The 22,899-nt window shown below is 45.8% G+C and overlaps 1 protein-coding gene across 1 annotated transcript in view; it reads right to left on the bottom strand.

The window, feature by feature from the left end:
* Nucleotides 1-22,533: 22,533 nt before the first annotated feature.
* T265_01189 (hypothetical protein) overlaps nucleotides 22,534-22,899 on the bottom strand; it is a gene marked incomplete at both ends in the record, with an annotated part of 29,850 nt that continues 29,484 nt past the window's right edge. The window contains one exon of the mRNA XM_009165150.1: nucleotides 22,534-22,846. Coding sequence (XP_009163414.1) covers nucleotides 22,534-22,846 — 313 coding nt within the window. The remainder of the gene's footprint in view (nucleotides 22,847-22,899) is intronic.

Below are 22,899 nucleotides of genomic sequence, written 5' to 3'. Positions count from 1 at the left end.
AGACGAGTAATTGGAATAAGCGACTACCATCGGCATTTGCGGACATAATTCCTCTACGGTGGTTATGGCTTGCACTGCTCTTGAGAGCAAAACGACGAATAAATAGATATTAAATAAGAAATAATACAGGAAGTAAGGAAGATCGTCTAGAAAACATGGGGCTGAACGTACAATAAGTAAAAGGCGAAACTTGTCGGGGCGGGCTGGTAAACTTGTGAACCCAAGTTCGTCACTAAGTATAACGTGCCACCGTGCAACAGCACAAACGGTGATCAACTAGGACTACTGCATTTCCTCCAACTAAGCAGATATCTGAAAAATTCGCTAGTCCAAGATCCCATTGTCAGTTGATCATCTCTTTTCGCTAGTAATTAGGTTTTCGGTACGCAAATTACCTTCGAAATGGAATTCGCCAGCTAAACATTCAGAGAACAAAGATAAGCCAACGAAGCTGTTTTTATCCAGTTGGTGGTGAAACGTGAATTCACTCCTTCATCGGGTCCAAGCATTATGCGCACAAAAAGATGACTGAAAGAAGCCAGATAGTAGAAGCCGTGATGTTTGACGAACGGGAACTCGTACGTATATGATTCGCGGAGAAGGCAAATATCAGACGATGACAGAAGTCACACAAGCATCATTAACTCTGTATTTAGTCAACAAGTGGATGTTTTTATACCGCAAACAAATAAGTTATTTGAACACACAACTTTGTACGTTGGTTCAGGCTATTCTGGTACCAGGATGCCGGTTGGGCAAAATGAGGATGGACAATAATTTAGGTCCACAAGTTTTTATGAACGGTTTATCACATGAAAGAAGTAGGCGAACCAAACAGCACCGTTGGCTACAAGAATTAGCCTTGTCGGTTAGAATGTCTAGCCATTGATAAGCCGAGTTTTTTTATACCTAAACCACAGCTCATTGTGGGTCGCCAACATATAGTATGTTGTCGTTCAGCTTTAAGACCATTTAAATGCGGGCTGGGATACTGCCAGGTTGCCCAGGCCTAGACAAGGGAAGTCGAGAGGCAGAGGTCGGGTTCGAACCACGGACCTTCCAGTTAGTAAATTCGCGCCCTAACTACTGAGCCATCTCACCCGAGCTGATTTATCTTCGATCCACTCAAATTACAGCACGAGGTTCTGGATTTAATCTCTAGCACAGAACTGTTGCGTGTAAATGATCATCACAGAAACACCAGAAAACACTGATGCTTCACTAACAACACACAACCCTGTCAATTTGTTTGAACAAAACGTTATAATAGAAAGGTTAAAAATGGAACAGGGGGGATTGCCTACGGAAACATCCAACACTTGGTCGGATAATCTGGACAGAAACTGATAGCATGAACGCCACTGACATAGGTTAGACGCCATATCGTTCACTGTCTCTAACCAGGCACGGGGATGATCACGTGGATCCCATCCTGGAAGGCGAATAACACTAACGGCACCCAAACTTTTCATAATATCCTTCATTCTCTTCTGCGACGTCATATTCTGTGCACATCTAGGTTTCCAACACTCTAAATTAGGCATGGAAAACAAAGTTCTTGGCGGGCGTTAACTCGGCACGCGTACTACATTGCCCAGCCACCTTACTTTGCAATTCTAGATAGACCATTTGAACTAGGTACCATCTGGCTTAGTAACGACCCGTTTCCTGATCACTTCATTTCGAATTCACTGATTCTAGTCGACCCGAGCTATAAATCTCAGGCATTGGTGGTCCAAGAACTGAAGATATCTTATATACTTCAAGCAAAGCGGCCAAGTCTTACAGCAGTACAATAATACAGCCCATACTGTAGTCTGACATACACGTCCCTTGAGACCAAGAGGGGCAACTTTTGAAACCAATTAGCAAGTGTAATTCCGGTAGTTGTGAATCACTTCGTTTGTCACACTATCGCCACCGAAAATGCAGGCTACGAGGCACGTTTAGAGTTTCAAACCTTCCAGTATCACTCCTTGAATTCTAAAAGGTGTGTCCAAAGTCCCACAGTATTGAATTCAAACCTTGTAGGACTCGATAATCTTGATCATTTTTTACACTAACGCGCCTTCTGTTATATCTGCTGATTCGTCAATCTGTGGTATCTGCTGCTGACCCGCTCCAGTGCCTAGTGTCGGAGAGAAAAGACTCACAGAAGGGAACACAACAGCTGTATTCCGAACGAGCAAGTGAGTGAGAGAGCAAAAGTTACAACGGCCCCACGCTATTTAGAGGGGGCTTTCTGACATTGACCCAGGCTGTCTGATAGACGTTAGTGAACACCCATCAACATCGATCGTGCCTCTGTGAAAAGCCTGAACGCTGATCACATTCAGTCGTGCTTCTGTGGTGCGCAAGAACACTCATCAGGTTTTGCTGAACTGATTGAATGATTGACTGGCCTGGATGCTTGCCGGCTTTCCAGTTGAGTTTTTGGTGGAGCAGTAGGCTCCGGGCGTTCTGAAGTTGCTTTCAGGAATCTGACCTTCCTGATACCTCCCCGTTTTGACTGTTTAACGTAAGATTTTCGACGCGGATCAAGTTGTAGGGATTCCACCCTTTTTCCGATGCGACCAGTACGGCGTCTTGGTTGCAGCAATGGATCTGTATTGAGCAGTACATGCGAGGCAGTGGCTATAGGTGCTGGTCTTGGGGGATCAAAGGGTTCAAGCAGTAGGTTGAGGTCTAGTAACTGTTCTTCCGCCTTTGGGATCTGGCACTCAGTCGGCCGTAATTGATTGACATGTCGTTTCCATATCAATGATCCCACCTGGACGCTGTAAATCACCTGACCGATTCTTTTGAGGATGGCTCCAACAGTCCATCTTCGGTACCCGGGGCGATAGCCCCTGACAAGCACACGGTTGCCAGGCCGGAATGTTGGTTTTCCTCCTGTCTGTGTTTGAAAACAAGTACGTGTTGGTAGGATAGCGTCATGGGTAAGCCTCAACCGTCTGTTCATCATAACCTCTGCTGGAGAGCAACCGTCCGGAGACTGTGGATTAGGGGTTGCTCTATAGTTCAGTAGGAACATATCCAGCACTTCTGTCGTGGTCCCCTCCCCTTCTGCTTTTGTCAACGGACGTTCAAAGGTGGCAACGAACCGTTCAGCTTGACCATTTGACTGGGGATGGAATGATGGAGAAGTAACATATGTGGTGCCGTGTCTTCGAACGAATTCGCTAAACTGATGGGATGTAAACTGAGTACCATTGTCGGACACAATAGTTTCCGGGATACCGAATATTGAAAACAAATGTCGCAGTTTAGTGATGGTTGCCATTGTTGTTGTCTCCGACATAATAAAGACTTCAGGCCACTTACTGAATGCATCGACAACGATGAGGAAGCTTTGTCCGTTAATTGGTCCGGCAAAATCCACATGGATGCGCGACCATGGTTTTTCTGGTTGTGGCCAAGGCTGAGGTGACTGTCGGTTGGGTAACTTCTGGGCGGCTGCGCAACGGAAACAAATCCGATATAACTGCTCAATGTGCTCATCCATATCGGGCCAGTAGACATAGCTGCGAGCAAGAGCCTTCATTCCGCTTATCCCTGAATGTCCACTGTGGAACTGTGCTAGGATCCGTTGACGAAGTTCGTTGGGAATGACAATTCGGTCACCAAAGAGAAGACAGCCATTGACAACAGATAATGAACTCCGTCGCTGAAAAAGTTTCCGGAGTTCCCCTGGTGGACTGGTTGTTGGCCAGCTTGATTGGTGGTACTCCATTGCCTTTTGTAATATGCTGTCATTTTTGGTGGCATCTCGCACCGCGTCAAAAGTCACGGGTAGTTGGTTCATGGTCTCCAACACCACAGCACGGACTTCCGGTTCTGATTGGCTCCGTTTGCTTCGTGACCTCCGGGGTTGACTGCGTCTTTGGCTAGCTTTCCGCGTCCGGCACTGGCTTTCCTTGTGCCCACGTCGATTGCACACTGAACATTTGTGCTTTTTGTATGGACACAATCGCACAAAATGCCATTCGCCGCATTGCCAGCATGCTGAAGGAGGCATTGCTCCATTCGACTGTGTCACCACAGGAGGTTGCTTCGATGTCGTCTTGGCGATGTTGAAAGCAGGGTTGCATAAGGGCTTCTCCAACATGGCGCTGGCACTCATGAGTAATAGACTGCAGCGTTATCTCGGGAGTTTGTTCAATCTTGCTCAATAGTCTCCCCCTGATATCACTGTCTGAATTCGACTGAAGACCACATATGAAAATAAGGCACTTGAACTGGTCTTCTGTCATGGTAGATAACTTGAATTGTTCGCATTCAAGGTTGACTCTACCGGCATAAGTGATGTAATCCTCAGATTCCGTTTTCACCAGTTTCATACATTGGTAGTGAATATTAAACAAGGACGAATGCTCACCGAAAATCATTGAAAGTTGCTGCACGGTTTTGTCAAAACTGAGATCTCGCGTGTTCTTAGGCAGGATAAAGTTGGAATATCGTGTGTGTTCCGTTGTGCCAAGCTTTCTGAGCAATAAGCGTACTCTCCAGGCATCATCTTTGTGCTTCAGTTCGACTTGGAAAACATCTTCGTAACGTCTGAACCACGAATCGAAGGTTAGGCCGGCATCGGGGTCATAACCTAATTCAGTGATGCTGTTGGCAGTCGAGTTGACTGAATTTGTATCTGGAGCGGAATTTGGTGTTTGGATTTTAAGTTGCTGCGTCAATGTTTCCACCAAACGTAATTGTGCCGCTTCAAACTGGTTTTGTTGTTGCAGCAGGATTTCTTTCAACGCTTCAGCAGTTATTGTCATGATTCTGTGGGTTCGGTTGTCGCCAATCTGTTATATCTGCTGATTCGTCAATCTGTGGTATCTGCTGCTGACCCGCTCCAGTGCCTAGTGTCGGAGAGAAAAGACTCACAGAAGGGAACACAACAGCTGTATTCCGAACGAGCAAGTGAGTGAGAGAGCAAAAGTTACAACGGCCCCACGCTATTTAGAGGGGGCTTTCTGACATTGACCCAGGCTGTCTGATTTAGTGTAGTGAACACCCATCAACATCGATCGTGCCTCTGTGAAAAGCCTGAACGCTGATCACATTCAGTCGTGCTTCTGTGGTGCAACACTCATCTTCTGAAGTTGTTTTCAGGAATCTGACCTTACTGATAAGAACAATGTTGTCTTTATACTCTGGGTTCATATAGGTTTCGCTAGAGATCTGACCATTAGGAGGTCTTCCAGAGTACACCTCGTTACTTCATCAGTGACGGAATAAAACAAAAATGGAGACAGCGAATCCCATTGTAGGACATCGTTATTCAAAGAAAAGAGATTGGAGGGTTTACCGCAAAGAGCTATCCACCTTTTGCACTCTTTAACAGTCAATCAATCAATCGATTTATCAGCTATAAACCGTGTGTCATCGGCACATTGGTTCCAGCTGTTACAGTCTCGATCACCGGAAACGGGAAAGTGGAATACACCATCAACCCCTGAACACGAGACATGTCCAGATTGTTCAGAAATTGGGCAGCTAACTACTGAAAGCGACAGCTTTGATGCAAGAGCGAAACTAACTGCTCGATTGGGCAGTTTCCGCCAATGCCATTAACCACTGGTGATTTGAGTCCCGGATCCCCATCCAGGGAGGCGGCAGTCGCCCACTTGACTAAGTTTACTGGTTAGTGTCTTCGTACTTCGTTGCCAGGATATGTACTTATTAACTTCGAAAGATCTTATCTACATAGCTGCCTTCAATGTCCGTAGGATGTCAAATTGACCAAAAGATAACTCTTGCTGAAACCTTGCTTCACACCTCCGTTGATGCATCCTGTCTCCGAAACACGCACACAAGACGCCATCGCGGGCGTGCACCTAAATCAATTTACAGCGAGCTCAAATGTTCAAAATTTCACTCTTTAGGTATCTGGTAACACTGGCGCAACGGTCTAAGAGAAGCACCTCTAGATGGCAGAGTCGGATCCGATTCTCATCGTTCGGATAATTTGGACCGCCCTCTTCGTCTATTCCTGGCCAGTACGAACTTCAAGTACAAATACTTATTAGAGGCCATCAACTGCAAGAAATTCATGGACTAAATTGAACGGTGTGCCTATAATTACACATGGAGGGTCTCAATTATAGATTACCGTTCATCCTGGGGTACGCAAATCGACCCTGATTGTGCCATTGTGCGGGGCCGGATATCGCTCCGTTTTCCGTCAGCATTACGCGCATCAAAGCAGAGGATTTCCATTAATCAAATTCGACAAATTTCAGTAGCTCAACAGCACCAAGCTGGGGCATCTGGCTAGAAAGCTACTGGAAACGCGCAGTCCCACAAATGAGGAAGATTGCTTACGGGTTGAATGGAAGCGAGTTAAAGACGCTACAAGTTTCCAAATTTTTTTTACCAAGCCATCCAACAACAACTAAATGAACACTGGATATCGTCTAGATCAGCAGATCTCAGCGCTGCCAGAAAGGCCATACGAGTGACTACAGATTAGGACGACGCATGCAGATCCCTCAAGTACCGGAAAATCAAGAGCCTGAGGAATGACGAAGAACGATGGTGGATTGCGAAGACCCAGGAGATAGAGAAGGCTTTCGCTGTAGCCAACAGCCACGTCCTATTTCGCCTGATTCGATTATGTGGACAAAAGGAAACAAGTGTCAGCAAAACAGAAGCTCATCTCTGGAGGCCTACTACAGCTCAGAAGTATCGATCTGAGCTAGATCAACAAGTAAACCAAACAGTAAACCAACACTGCACCCAGAGCGTAACAAAATATGAAAGGAAGTATGCTAGCGGAGTCCAGTGCTGTCTGTTTGACTTCTCCGATTCAGCGTTCAGCTGTAGCACCATTCCGGTGCCTAGCTGCCATGCCACCCGAAGGAAGCACGAGGGCTGGGATACTGCCAGGTTGCCCAAGCCTAGACAGGGGAAGTCGAGTGGCGGAGGTTGGATTCGAACCGCGGACCTTCCGGTCAATAAATTCGCGCTCTAACCACTTGGGCCATCTCACCCCAAACACAAGAGAAATCGCTATCATCGAGATCGCTAGTCCGGACTGATGCTTTTGAATAAATATCAACAGGCAACGGGTGACGGTGCACACAAATCTCTCAGTAACCAGATAGTGAGGAGCCTAATAAAGGACTGAGAGCCTTGGCAGACAATGAAAGCTCGGAAAATCAAGGAGTTTTCCACCAGAAATAGTCGTGCCCAAAAAACTTCCGGTCGTAGTACCCCTTGGTGCTTAGCTGCCACCTGAAGAGAGCACGAGGGCTAGGGTACTGGTTATTCAAGCATACACAAAGAAGTCGAGGTGCAGAGGTCGGGTTTGAACCACGGACCTTCCAGTCAGTAAATTCAAGCTCTAACCACTGAGGCATTTCACTATGCCCTATACCAATCAATATGGTTGACTCGCCAACAGAAAACAACAGTCAGTGAAGCAATAAGTGGAAAAAGATGGCCTATTAATACACTCGCAAAAACGTCAACTATAAAGATAGACCGAACATTTCAAGGAACACTTCAGCTGGCCTCCTGAAACAGCTTGTAGAGATAATTTGTACGAGCGAATGGAATGCAAACCTTGATCACCCTTCGGAAGAAATAAAGTACGAAATACCTGCGCTGTACGCCAACTCACACGGCTGTGCGAAGATCTACGGGAAGCTCTCGCCTGAGTTCACCACATTAACTGGTGTCAGACAGGGCTGTTCTATTTCAACTTTACTCTACAACTCACTCATTGGAACGACCTTGGAACACTCAGTATCAAACTCTAATGCATGTGGGGTCGAAGTCCTTCCAGGGCGTCCGCTCACACATATCGAGTATGCAAATGACAGCTCTTTCGGATCTGACGCCGCAGTAATGCAAACAACATTAATTAATCCAAGTAATTCTGCCTCACGGCTCGGCATGCGCTTCAAAAAACGGTCTGACGTAGGCCCCATAGGGTATCTGAAAGTGGATACGAGTAATACGACAGGAGGTGAGCCGAATCATGTGTAGAACAGCGAACTCCTTTCTAGCCGATTTTCATGGTGCGCATCACTGCGCATTGGGAGGGACATGTTTGGAGAAAGTAAGACGCCTAAATCCTTTTTAGTATCTATCCTCATAATGTCTTCCAGTCCATTCTGATCATGAACGACAAAGGCGTTCGATGAGTCTCCTCCGACTGACATATGGACGCACTTTCTCTCAATCAGAAGGCACCAGTCCAGCGAGCACTGCTTTCCGGCGTCTATATCCATTTGGATGGCGCAGGCATTGGGACTTCAGGATTATAAGTCGTCAGCGAAAAGAGGACATGGGCTTAAACGAACACCTGGAAGGTCGTTTACGTAGATCAGAGACAGAAGTGGGCCCAAAACACAACCTTGAGGAACTCCAGTGAGACCGGCGCCGAATAATAGTAGGTCGAGCCTACATTCATTGAAAATGTTGTTTCTAACAGGAATGTTTTAACCCACACTAGGATTTCCCCTTGAATCCCATAAACTTCGAGTTTATCGAGCAGCGGGACGTGGGGGATTCGACCGAATGCTCCCGAGATTTCGATAACGTCTCAGGTTAATTCTCCGCAGAAGACCCACCAAGGTCCTTTGAGTTCGTTGAACGTCCGGAACAGACCAAAAAGCCATGTACAGCGAGTCACTTGTAAAGCGCTTGCAACGACACCATTACGGACGGTCGAGCGCTTCCTGGACGCGGCAATGGCAACCGACACCTAGCGGACACCGAAACCTGATTGGTTGATGGTTTCACGCCTACAGCCAATCTGTGCTCGCCTTGGTGTCGAATTGGGAAGCCACTCGGTTTCCTGAACAACTACGTAAGGATTATGCTTAGAGGACGTTGCAACACCCAGATGCTAGATGCAAGCGGTTTCCGCGAAGTGTTCCGCCCCAGAGACCTCATCACACCCAATCTTGACATGGCGTGACTACGAAAACCTTCTAAACATTTTGTTTATAATATTTATTATAGTACCGTTTATTCCCCATTAGCAGGTGGCATAACGTTAGGCATGGTCACACGGTTACAGTTAGAATAAAGTACGGCTGGGCGGGATTGGTGAGTACTGGGGATGACAAGAAGGACAGTCATGAACAGTGGGCACTCAGCGTTCGCACAATGTGATTGAATTTTCGAAATCCATGACATGTACATGATGGACTGAAGCATCCAGGAAATTGAGTCCAGAGTACCAGTCCAAACTTTCGAGCCCCAACTAACTAAGCATCCCGGGGGTTCACAGATGCTGGAAAATTGTTCCACCGGACTTTTTCGCCAGACGTACGGTTGTTTCAGTGGAAAACGAAACTCGGTGAGCGGGAAAAAAATGACAGTAGATTAGAATGCTTTTTGATTTGAGCACACACGTGACAAAATGCAACATTGTGGTGCAAAAAGGTCTCACTCTACTCGTAAAAGTTTTGCAGCTAACAGCGTCGTGTGGTTAATGCGCGCCCGCAACGTACTTGGTCACGCACCAACCGGCATGGGAAAGGAAACAAGATTACCAGGAGTTTGTCTTACTTTTGAAGAGACATATAAGGCTGAGCACAGTAAGCGGTTTGTGGTCTGGAATGAGCTGCTATATGGGCCCCATATTTTGATGGTATGAAGACCGGTGTGAAGCTACAAATAGTCATTCGTTCATTCACTGTTTACGCTTGCGGTCCGGGGGTTTAAGTGCCAAATGCGACTAGTATGATATCAACCACAGTACGGCCGGTGCTGAAGCCAAGTACCTTCCCCAGTGGGTCGTTGTCATGCGAGCTGGTTTTGGTAGTATCATATCTCATAGTTTGACAGAACATATCTTCGGGCGAACGCAACATAACTGGACAGACGTTCGAGAATTTTACCAGTCGCGAGTGTGGTTCCTTCGCAGAATTTTAGTCAAGACTGCGAGAATTCCAACAGGTGATGGGTAGGTTTTACGCGCGCCGACACAGTTAATTGGCGGCAAAGTATGAACAGAATGTGCGTGAAGTATTCGTGGCATCAGTCTGTTATGCGTTCGCGGTATTCAAATGCATGTACGTGCGCTCGCACTGGAACACTAATATATGGGTAAACTTCCGTTCATGTATACTGCCGTATAGTTAACTGTAACGGTCGTCCGGTACTCGTCAGTTTCAACATGCCATATTCGCATGACCTGCATACGTCTGGTTGGCAAGTCTATGCTTCAAACCGATATTTGAATACCCAGCAGGAGCGCATGATGTTTGGATCGTTGGAGTGTTTCAAGTCCTCCATGGAAATTCGCAGCCATGTCCGGAAAAACTACGGAACGGACTTGACCGGTGATGATATGCGGGTCCTACGCGATAAACCGCGCCGCTTGGATTATCCTGTACGTGATTTGCAGGGTATCCGAGATGCGCTGCACCTGGTAGGACCCATGGCTTTGTCTGTCTGTGATTGTTGTTTCTTTTACTTCCGTTCGTCCGTGTGGTTTGTTTGCGAAGTATGGGAATGTAATTAAGGCAGATTTAAAGCATCATCATAACAGAAGTGGTTGCCACCTGTGTCATGTGGTAACAAACGATTGTAATGATGTTGGTCGTAGTGTATTTCTTAATTTTTACTAGAACCCGAAAATTAGTTATGTGAACAGAGAAACGGGGAGAACTAACAATGTCAGCTTGTTAAGTGCTTTACAGCCATTATCCGTGAAAACTGACTTTATAAATGTTACATTTTGTGTTTTGCCGAGAATACTGTCTGTAGAGTAAGGGACCCGGGTATTTAACCGTGAAGGAGTTGATCGATATGGCATGGGTAAGGCATGTCACCTCGGAGCCTGAGCTAGAGAGTACTGATTTTCCGGTAAATGAAATCGATCTATCTAATAGTTTCCTGTCCCTCTGGGAAGATCAAGTCTGTTCCCCTCCCGAACTTGGTCACTTCTGAGAGGCTTGGAGCCGTTTGAAGAAACATTAAGCAAAATTGGTATCTTCCGAGAACAATTATTTACTGGGGGTTGTCATTCCAAGGGGATGCCTGCAGGTAGACTTACCCACACAACTGCATCGAATGTTTACCGGTTAATGACATTAAAATACATAGTGTGACACCGTTTTGGGGTTTTCCTGTTCAGGATTTTTTATCACAATGAAGTTAAGCCCAAGCTTTTGTACCTTCATCTGTTCCAGCATTGAGATATTGGTAATGCTCTAAAAGAACCCGAAGACTTGTTATACGAACAAGAAAACTGGGAGCACTAACAATGTCAGCTTGTTGAGTAAAAATTAATACAATAGGTGTATATGCGAACAAGAGGCTTATCGTATTGTAGATACAGGTTGATGAATCCTGTTGCAGGCCCGGGTGCAGATTTCGTGTCATATCTGCTGTTGTAGCAGCCAAACGTATTCCTTGACCATCCTTGAGTGAAGTGCCGTAAGTCCCGAGAGGCTATGCTCCGAGTTGGGCGATGCGCATAGCTCTGTTGAGTTGTGTTGTGTTGTGTGCTGGTATTCTATATGTAGGGACGGTGGCGTGTGTGTGGGTGTCAGCACATGACTTGTTGCTACACCCATCAGATGGTAAACAGTCGATGTCAGATGATTCACCCTTGTATGTCGTGGTTTGTGCGTGTAGGGGAAGAAGGCAAGTCTTGGGATCTAGGGTTTGACTGTGAGCTGTGTAGTCAAGCGAACCGCGATTCTGTGGCGTGATGTGTGAATGTAAGAAAAAAGACATAATTCTTGATCTAGCGAGTGGCTGTGGGGTTTTACAGTCGTGTATGTGGTGAGGGGATGGCTGCATGTTCTACTCCTTTATCCAAAATGGGTCACCTGAATGTTATGATATTGCTGTAGGACATTTTGTGAGAATGGTGTCCCAGGTGAATGTTGTTCGAACGGTTGTGGTAGATAAGAATAAGTTACAAATACGTAGGCTTAAGGCTGCTGTGCCCAACGAGGCTGTTATTTCTGTCGCCTTGTTACCTTCATGTTTTACGAAGCATAAACGCCAGGATTATTAGGCTTGAGGGCGCGACTCAATCGGATAAGGTTTTGTTTGCTTGGTTCAAAAGGATGGTGCACTGTAGGGAGTTGGAGGAATTTGCAGTATATGCCATCAGGATCAGGAACCGGAAGCAGAAGTACTGGTTGTATCTCAGCGAGCGTTGGTTGTCTGACCTGAGCGCCTAGGCAAAGCATGGTCTGGTCATGCTGTAACTCTTGGTAATGAAACAACTAACCTGGCACAATCTGCCAACAGACACATCAGGTGAAAACTGACGGAGTCTTCCTCGTTGCTTACTTGTGTTCAGGCCATAATCAACGGGAAGGAGCAATAATAAGCCAAGTAGAGAGGGCTCTTAAGTGTCCCACATGGGCGTGGAGGACCGGAAGGTCAGTGGTTAGTTAAATAGAATGTAGGACCGCAAGTTGGGGAAAGCCACCCTTGCGCAGATCTCATACACTTGACAAGCACGATATGAAGGTAAGAGGGGCGGTTATTCTCTGAGTGTGGGGTTTCTCGGCAATCTAATCTCGGCAAGTCAATCAGAATAAGGATGACGCAACAAGATGCGTGAGCTCTGAGCTAAGAAAAGTTCGGATCATTACGAGTTTGAGGTGGCGGGAATAGCAGATAGAGGAAGGAAAAAGAGAGGCAAGCTGACTGCACATGATGAAAAAATTCAAACTTGTTAAAAAGGAACTTGCAAACTTAATGTAGTAGCACGATTGCCGAGGTCTTGCCGGTCACTTTGAACTATAGTCTAAAACCACCGATGAGGCCTTTTCGGCCGTGGGCTTTTGGGCCTTTGAGCAGGGTCACAAAAAAGGCGCAAGCGGGAATGATGAAATAGAGGAATCAGCAATACGCATAGATGATAACAGGAGTCTCAGGGTCGCGAAGTACTTTGAAACTGTAGAGACTCACTAGTCTCTGTGGCGTGATGTGTGAATGTAAGAAAAAAGACATAATTCTTGATCTAGCGAGTGGCTGTGGGGTTTTACAGTCGTGTATGTGGTGAGGGGATGGCTGCATGTTCTACTCCTTTATCCAAAATGGGTCACCTGAATGTTATGATATTGCTGTAGGACATTTTGTGAGAATGGTGTCCCAGGTGAATGTTGTTCGAACGGTTGTGGTAGATAAGAATAAGTTACAAATACGTAGGCTTAAGGCTGCTGTGCCCAACGAGGCTGTTATTTCTGTCGCCTTGTTACCTTCATGTTTTACGAAGCATAAACGCCAGGATTATTAGGCTTGAGGGCGCGACTCAATCGGATAAGGTTTTGTTTGCTTGGTTCAAAAGGATGGTGCACTGTAGGGAGTTGGAGGAATTTGCAGTATATGCCATCAGGATCAGGAACCGGAAGCAGAAGTACTGGTTGTATCTCAGCGAGCGTTGGTTGTCTGACCTGAGCGCCTAGGCAAAGCATGGTCTGGTCATGCTGTAACTCTTGGTAATGAAACAACTAACCTGGCACAATCTGCCAACAGACACATCAGGTGAAAACTGACGGAGTCTTCCTCGTTGCTTACTTGTGTTCAGGCCATAATCAACGGGAAGGAGCAATAATAAGCCAAGTAGAGAGGGCTCTTAAGTGTCCCACATGGGCGTGGAGGACCGGAAGGTCAGTGGTTAGTTAAATAGAATGTAGGACCGCAAGTTGGGGAAAGCCACCCTTGCGCAGATCTCATACACTTGACAAGCACGATATGAAGGTAAGAGGGGCGGTTATTCTCTGAGTGTGGGGTTTCTCGGCAATCTAATCTCGGCAAGTCAATCAGAATAAGGATGACGCAACAAGATGCGTGAGCTCTGAGCTAAGAAAAGTTCGGATCATTACGAGTTTGAGGTGGCGGGAATAGCAGATAGAGGAAGGAAAAAGAGAGGCAAGCTGACTGCACATGATGAAAAAATTCAAACTTGTTAAAAAGGAACTTGCAAACTTAATGTAGTAGCACGATTGCCGAGGTCTTGCCGGTCACTTTGAACTATAGTCTAAAACCACCGATGAGGCCTTTTCGGCCGTGGGCTTTTGGGCCTTTGAGCAGGGTCACAAAAAAGGCGCAAGCGGGAATGATGAAATAGAGGAATCAGCAATACGCATAGATGATAACAGGAGTCTCAGGGTCGCGAAGTACTTTGAAACTGTAGAGACTCACTAGTCTCGCTATCGAAATGGAGTCAGGTGAAAAAAATTCAATGGAGGAGGAATTTGGTGCCAACGGACAAGAGGGATGCAAGCTGCACAGAAAATGACGAACTTTATATGTTGCACAGAATGAAAGTCAACAAGATACCTATCTCCGAAAGAATGGTCGAGCAGAATATAATGAACTCAACCCGGAGGCGGTTGAGGCTTGGAGAAGATTTAGTTGGTAGTTGCAGGTATAGGAATGAGCGGGAAAGAAGGCATCGTCAAAAGTAGGAGGTGGACCGTTGCGAGAGTGCTATCAGACTGGGTATGGTACTATCGTGCCATCACTTCATTGACATACTTCGGTCTCTGGACAGCCCTGCAACCATCGTCGAAGGTGCCGCATTTCCGTGGCAGCTGGACCTGGCTTGGACGACGAGATGGACACAGAGGATGTTCGTCTAACCTTACAAAAAGGCAACCCTCTTTCGCTCATTGGTGCCAGAGTTTTCGATCCAAGGATCTTAAAGAAAACAAAGCTCACGCTGATGAAGCGTTCCTACCTGGAGTTCTATCAGCTGCTTGACGAAGGCTACTTTCCTTTTGCATCAAATTTGGCGTTGGTCAATCCAATCCAAGATGCCGGTGCACGCCTATCTTCCGGAAGCTACAGGTTTTCAGCCCGCGGGGAGCATCTTTCAAGCCAATGGAACGCAGTCTGGAGCCGAGACACTGAGTCGTCCTACCGCCAAAAACCTGGTATTTCAAGCTTACAACGGATTCCCTTAAAACCGTCCTTGCGTTGCGAATATGCTCGTACATGTGGACAGCTTCATATAGGACTCATATCAGATGCATCGGAAGCATTTTATCAAGTCCCGCTGCTCGATAAACTCGAAGTTTATGGGATTCAAGGGGAAATCCTAGTGTGGGTTAAAACATTCCTGTTAGAAACAACATTTTCAATGAATGTAGGCTCGACCTACTATTATTCGGCGCCGGTCTCACTGGAGTTCCTCAAGGTTGTGTTTTGGGCCCACTTCTGTCTCTGATCTACGTAAACGACCTTCCAGGTGTTCGTTTAAGCCCATGTCCTCTTTTCGCTGACGACTTATAATCCTGAAGTCCCAATGCCTGCGCCATCCAAATGGATATAGACGCCGGAAAGCAGTGCTCGCTGGACTGGTGCCTTCTGATTGAGAGAAAGTGCGTCCATATGTCAGTCGGAGGAGACTCATCGAACGCCTTTGTCGTTCATGATCAGAATGGACTGGAAGACATTATGAGGATAGATACTAAAAAGGATTTAGGCGTCTTACTTTCTCCAAACATGTCCCTCCCAATGCGCAGTGATGCGCACCATGAAAATCGGCTAGAAAGGAGTTCGCTGTTCTACACATGATTCGGCTCACCTCCTGTCGTATTACTCGTATCCACTTTCAGATACCCTATGGGGCCTACATCAGAGTTCTTCATGAATATGCCAACCTAGTTGTCCAACCCGGACGCTAGAAAGATTTTGCCCTCTTTGAGCTTGTCTAACACGGTGCTACAAAATCATTGCCGGCCATTAATCTGAAGCCTATCCAATAGTAGCGCAGTGCCTGACCTCTTTCCTTCAGAGTATCGTCGCCTCCGATTGGCTGTATCGCCTACTTATTTACTTATGCTCAGTTTGTTCAAGGTAATTCCAACAGGTTTTCCGCTGTTGACCCAACTAACACTCGACGTGAGCATGGCAGGAAGATTTTCAATTTCAGTGCACACAGCTTTTTAGGCATCAGTTTTTCTCATTCTGGGTTGTTTGTCCGTGGAATAACCTTCTTCCGACGTTTGTTAACGACGCGTTTAGTAACCAATTGAAAGCGCTTTTAGACGCCATTTCGGTTGATTCCTTGCTTTACAAGTCTTACAGCCCAGGGCTGGGAAATTAAAGAGGAGTTCTACACCTCTTCTGTTAAGTCGTTCGGGTGAACGGAATCCATTAAACGACGAAGACGAACCCGACCCGGGACGCTCAGTCGAGATACCCGATCTTGTAAATTTGTCCGGGATTTTGTGACCACATTCCAATGGTAATGTTCAAAAGATACTTAATGGCGTCCCCAGATATCGTGCCCAGTAACACCTAAACACTGTCGGTGCTTTGTACTATAATACTGTAAATGGAATGCTTTATGAAGCATTCTCTCTATTCACAAATCAAGGTAGTTGAAAAGATTAAGGAAATGTAATTTTTACGCATATTCTTCTCATTCCATCTCGAAATGCTGCCGCAGAACACCCTCTTTTTTGTGGGTTCTTTTGGTCTTTTGGTTCCACATTTATCACGTGCGCTTTCAGAAGCTCTGTTCACCTCTCATAGACAGCTTCCTGAATAAACGAAACAAATTTTCTACCTGAAAACCAAGACGGGATTAACTCTCTGTAAACGTGCCAAAAGCTGCTATTAATATGGTTTTTGAAGAATAATCTATTGACTATGGAGGGCTTTTGGAATTTCTGGATCCCTCACACGGAATCTCATTGCTCCCAAGGAGACCCGATTTTTACTCACGCCTTGGTTGGACAAGGTTTTGCCAACAAGTCATCCACCATTTACCCCACTATTACATGGTTAGCTTCCGGTAGGAATATTTTCAATATGAGACGCCACACGTATTTCAGATAGCTGATGCTCGAAATAGCCGGGATACCCTACACTGGTCCAGAGAGCATCTGCAACCTAGTTTGTATTATACTTAGATGCTTTTATATGGGTCCTCGAGCTTCAACCCTACCGTACTACGATGATAATTTAAAAAGTGATGTTTTTAGACCTGGACTATACGCAAGAATCAGCACCACCGAACGACAAGAACAAATCTTTAAAGGGAAGCATAGGAAAATCCCTTGATCCTGTGTATGAATACGTGAACTCGACGCCAGTCTATTCCGCCTGCGCGGAGGTTTGATTCTGGAGTTGGAAGTAGGTCGACTAACACGTGATGGCCCTAGCAGCTTTAACGGACACATTTTGTTGTTTTCATTAACCCTATCGTTGAAACTGTTGTGCCCATGTAGGTCACAATACTGTTTTTTCTGCTTACTATAACAAATGAAAGAACAATATCGCTCTCGCCCAGTGCAATCCGCTAGTTTTGGCTATGCAAACCTATGCGAACCTCGGGCTAAACGAACACAAGCGAATATGCCTTACGTCAGAAAACCCTATGCTTGCCCTGCTCTCAAAAGTATATATTCTGATAACCTGTTCTGTTTGCACACCAGGCTACACAATACATTCAAATAGGCAGTCCATATTAATTCTAATTTTTTTGAATTTCTACCACAGTCAGAGGCACACGTGTTAAGTGTATTATACTGGTAGGCAAAGCTTGAATGGATGTTCATCCAAACATGGACACTGGACAAAAATGTGCATTTACATGTGTGGGAAAGATTCCTATTTGCTGCTTGCCTGGCAGTTGTTTTACAGCTCCTCCAAAAACTTGGCAAATAAGTAAAAACATTTGTTCATGAACCATACTTGCTTTTTTGCGAGATTCCAGCCAAGAGTCACTTGCGCTTTCACTTGAACGTTCTACACGGCTGCGATCATTATCATGATTTAGCGATGTTTTGTTGGTGAACATATAGTCCCCAAATTCCTCCAAACCTCTTCAGAAGGCGACAACATTTTTCGCCATTTTGAGGATCCATATTGGGTGACGTTCTTGAGGTACAGTCATCCTTATGTTTAATTTGAGCTTCAGTTGCTGCGTATAAAATAGATTCACTTGCTAAATAACTTGCTCTTGGGGTGAAACCGAATGAGACTGATGGTAATCACACCCCAAAGACAAAACTGGCGATGGGCAGTGGGAAATTTTCCAATCTAGAATACGGACAGTTTATGCACACAACAATTTGAAATTTGAAGTGTATTTGCGGATGGAAGGTGGTTTACCAAAAGGACATTTTGGGCGGAACGATTTTAAGCAGAACAAGAACTGTCTGGACGTTGCGCCCAAGTTAATTAGCTCTGCCTGAAACTCCTGCTTGTAAGGTGAAATGTTACTCCATTTATCTCGCAAATGATGTTTCAGAAAGAAAAAAATTTTCTAACATGCAATCTTGTAACGTTTTCAGTGCGTCCAAAAAAACTACTCAGCCTTGAATTAGAGACAAATTAATGTATCCTACAATAAACAATTACACTCAATATAAAGAGCCCGTTCACTGGATTACATTTGTACTGTTTTCATATGAAGACATAACTGTGGCGGACTAGGACCTTATGAGCGTGTTCGGATAAATTAAGAGGCAAAGTAACCAATACAAAATCACAAAATCACAATAGGAAAGGAATGAGTAGCCAAATGGAGACTCACGAATGTGTAGATCCAATAGTTTCCCTTGTCGGAATTTCCCACAGATAGTTCCGCGTGCGTGATATATTCCACGGTAGGAAAATTATTCACGGCTAAAAAATGTCACAGGGATTTACTGTGACGTTCAACAGTTGACACAGACACAGAGACTTGGTCCCACTGGGTCAGCAGTCAACAAACAGTTCAACGGAGCGTAAAGACGCTCGTTCAGCAAGAAGTCAGCAGGTCGCGCCGGAAAATTGTGTATTCGTAACATTAAAACGAACGTCATGATACAATGTGAACTACAGTTACAAAGTGTGGTTCAATTTCAGGAAGAATGGTAAATGTGACAACGGATTACAGACACTACAGTACTCCCCCCTAGAGCGTCAGGAATAATGGAAGGGAATGACGCTAGATAGTGTGACAAAACTCAAGGGGTGTAGTCTGCGAAGCGAACAGAAGTCTTGCAGGCTCGACCAACACGTGTTAGCTTCAGGGTAGGTGACGGGTGATTGTCAATGCGTCGTGCTGTGTTCGGGGTTCCCTGTGATGACTGTACTGGAGGTTCTGGAACTTGTGGGCAAAGTGACTACAGTAGGGGGATCTAAGTAAGATTCGTCATCGATGAATGCAACTTTGAGTCTGTCGATATTGACGGAGTCCGGTTTTCCGTTCCTCTCAATCAAAATGTACTTGTCCTTCCGAGAAATGACTTTAAACGGACCATCATACGGATATTGCAACGTTCGTTTAACGCTGTCAACACAGACAAAGACATGTGTACAAGAAGATAAACCGGGATCCAAATGTGTGCGCCGACCGAATTCAGACGGGCGGAGAGTACGCATATGATTTTGCAGTCAACTGACGCATGTCGGTGGTGGGAGGTCTTCATTGGGTGTGGATACACATACCACATCAACGGGAAGACGTAGCGTTTGTCCATAGACAAGTTGAGCTGGAGTGCAACCAATATCCTCCTTCACGGCATTGCGAATACCAAGTAATATCACTGATATCGATTCGGTCCACAGCTGTGATGATGATTTAGCCATAATGGCGGCTTTCAGTTGTCGATGAAGGGGTTCGACTAAGCCGTTGGCTGCAGGATAGTAAGCTGTAGTTTTGAAACGATTGCATCCCAATAAGTGGTTCAGTTCACGAAACAAGGAACAGGTAAACTGACTCCCACGTTCTGTAGTAATGCTCTCAGGGACACAAAAACTGGATACCCAAGAATCGATAAGGTGTCTGGCAACGGTTTCGGACGAACAATCGCGCATGCGGGTCGCTTGAGGCCAGCGCGTGAAGCGGTCGATTATTGTTAACACATAGGAACATTCGTTGGATGGCGGAAGTGGTCCAACGGTGTCTACATGTATATGCTGGAAACGGCGTGCAGGCAAGTTGAAACTTCCGGGTGGCGTAACTGTGTGTTTGTGAACTTTACTCAGTTGACAGGTTTTGCACTGTTTTGCCCATTGTCGGATCTCCTTCTGTATACCAGGCCACATGAAACGCTCACGAATCAATCGAGCGGTTGAGCGGATACTCGGGTGTGAAAGAGAGTGCAAATGCGTAAAGACTGACCGACGATATTTCTGAGGCACAAATGGACGAGGTTTGCCGGTGGACATGTCACACAGAATTTTAGAATCACAGTCTAAGAGCGGCCTATAGACGAACTTCAGGGAAGGATGTGATATAAGCTCTTATAATTCTTCGTCATGCTTTTGGCTTTCAGCTATTAATTGCAGATTGAACGGAGTGTGTACCAAGTGGTTGATATGGGGGATAGATAAAGCATCTGCAACTAAATTGCTGCGACCACGAATATGGCCGATGTCACTAGTGAATTGGCTGATATAATCCAACTGCCTGGTTTCCCTCGGTGAATAACGATCAGATGTTGCGTTGAGTGCAAAAGTGAGCAGCTTATGATCTGCAAGAATCACGAAGTGTCGACTTTCCAAAATATGTCGGAAGTGCCGAACAGCTAAGTAGATTGCGAGAAGTTCACTGCCAAAAGTGCTATATCGAGTCGGTGCAGGTTGTAAGCGATGTGAAAAGAATGATGAAGGTTGTATTTCACCGTTAAGCTCCTGTTGTGGGACTGCACCAACTGCGGTTTGTGAGGCATCAGTAACCGGGAAAAGATGTGTAGACGGATGAGGATTTATATGTGCCAAGTTAGTTGCCTGATTTAACACTACCTTAACCGTTTCAAATAACGCAGTGGCCTCCGCTGTGAGGGTGAATTTGTGAGTTTTTAGTCTGAATAGGTCGGTGAGCGGTTGGACAACCTCGGAACAGTTAGGGATAAAGCGACGGTTGTAATTGATAAGACCAAGGAAACGCCTCAACTTCCTAATGCTGTTGGGGGCTGGAAAGTCACAAATGGCGGAAACTTTAGATGATAGAGTACGGATGCCGTCCGAGTCAATAATGTGTCCTAGAAGTTCTAGTGACGAAACACCAAATTGGCGTTTACTACTATTGATGACTATACCATATTGCTGAAATCTTTAAAAAACTTTCTTTAAGTAAAGCAATGCTCGTCTTCGGACCGACTGGCAACAAGTACATCGTCGATATAAGCGTAGACGAAGTCTAATCCCCGTAAAACTTGATCCATGAATCGTTGAAATGTTTTGGCTGCATTTCTGAGCCGAAATGGCGTACGAACGGACTCATATAGACCAAATGGAGTGGTGATAGCGGTTTGTGAATATCGTTTGGAGCGACAGGTATCTGGTGGTATGCTCTGACAAGGTCTAATTTACTGAAGACAGCTTTGCCGTGAAGAGTAAGGGCAAAATCATGCAGATGCGGAATTGGGTTATTGTCCGGGATAGTGACACGATTTAGTGCGCGATAATCGCCACACGGTCTCCAAACTCCCTCGGACTTTTTGAGGACCATATGTAGTGGAGATGACCAGGGGCTGCATGATGGTCGTATGATACCCAGTTGAAGCAAATGTTGGAATTCGGTCTTGGCTATGGCAAGCTTTTCCGGAGCTAACCGTCGTGGGCGGGATGCGGTGGGTGGGCCTTTTGTCGAGATATGGTGAAAAACATCATATTTTACGGAAGTCTCCTTGGAAGAAGGCTTCAGGATCTCTGTAAATTGATGAAGCAGCGCTGTGTAACGGTTATCCGGCAAAGCTGGGCGGATTCCAATAGAATTAATGGATGAAGCTTTGCCATTTATAGAGAGAGTCGTCGAAATATCAAGCAACTGCCGTCTGTGGAGGTCAACCGGGAGACCAAATGACTTGAGGAAGTCCAGACCAATAATGTGTTTTTTAACGTCTGCCACTGTGAAAACCCACGGGAACTGACGGCGAAGACCTAGATAGAGAGTAAGAGGCTTTTTACCATAGGTCTTACTGCTCATACCGTTGGTTGCCTGCAGAGTATATGTCACCGGCTGTAGGTTATGCTTGCGTGTAGAAGGAATTACACTAACCTCAGCACCGGTATCAATGAGGAAACTCAAGGATGTGGAGCGATCATATACGAAGAACAGGCGACAGGTAGAGGAGCCGGTTGCAGTGGTCGCCATTACCGGCCGGCCATGGCGTTGCCCGAATTCGAAGGCTTTGTGGAGAGTGCAAAGTCTGGTGCATCGGATAGCGCGGTTGCCGAAGCGACGGTAATAGTAGCACCAGCCAGGTTGATCACTGTGCTTGTGAGCACAGCTGTGGGATCGTGACCTAGATCGTCTATGTCGTTGAGGGCGACCTATGAGTTTGGTGACTTCATTTAGTTGGAGGGATAACTCAGAAAATCGAGCTTTCATTGCATTGAACTCGACCACCAGGTTAGATTGCGAAGTATATTGTTGCTGAACGTTAGAGACCACGAATTGTCTGCAGGTTTCATGGAGGCGGTCAGCCACCTCGGCTAGCTTCGCTAAGGAAGAATCTTGCTCGATGACAGAAATGACTTTACGGACTTCGATGGGCAGGCTTTGTTGCCAAAGTTTTTTTCAAAACCGCATCGTTGAACGGATGCTTACCTTGCAGGTGCATCATGTGGCGGAGATGTTGTGACGGTGTTTTATCACCGAGAGAGAAGCTTTCGCAGATTCTGCTCATCGCTGGAAGCGGTACGAGAAACAATAACTGTTTTGAGAGCATCGTACGGATCGGTGGACGGTCGGGTGTATGTTAAATCAGAGACTTCTCGGGCAACGAAGTGTGGTAAGCATCCTACCACACAATTGTATCTGCTGCTCTGCGAAGTAATGCGACGCGATTCGAAAATGGCCTCAAGTTGGGCGAACCATAGCCTCGGATCACGTACACCGAATTCAGGCAACTTAACGTAAACAACGTTGTCTATTTCGGGTGTCGCTGTCTGCTCAGAAGCCATGCTGACGTGGAAAATAAATATAATAAAGCACGGGAGTACTGCAGAGAAAAAAAT

The sequence above is a fragment of the Opisthorchis viverrini genome, assembly GCF_000715545.1.
Source record: "Opisthorchis viverrini unplaced genomic scaffold opera_v5_12, whole genome shotgun sequence".
Classification (NCBI taxonomy): Eukaryota; Metazoa; Platyhelminthes; class Trematoda; order Opisthorchiida; family Opisthorchiidae; genus Opisthorchis; species Opisthorchis viverrini.
Note: the sequence above shows the minus strand (reverse complement) of the source record. Positions and strands in the feature narration are given on the sequence as shown.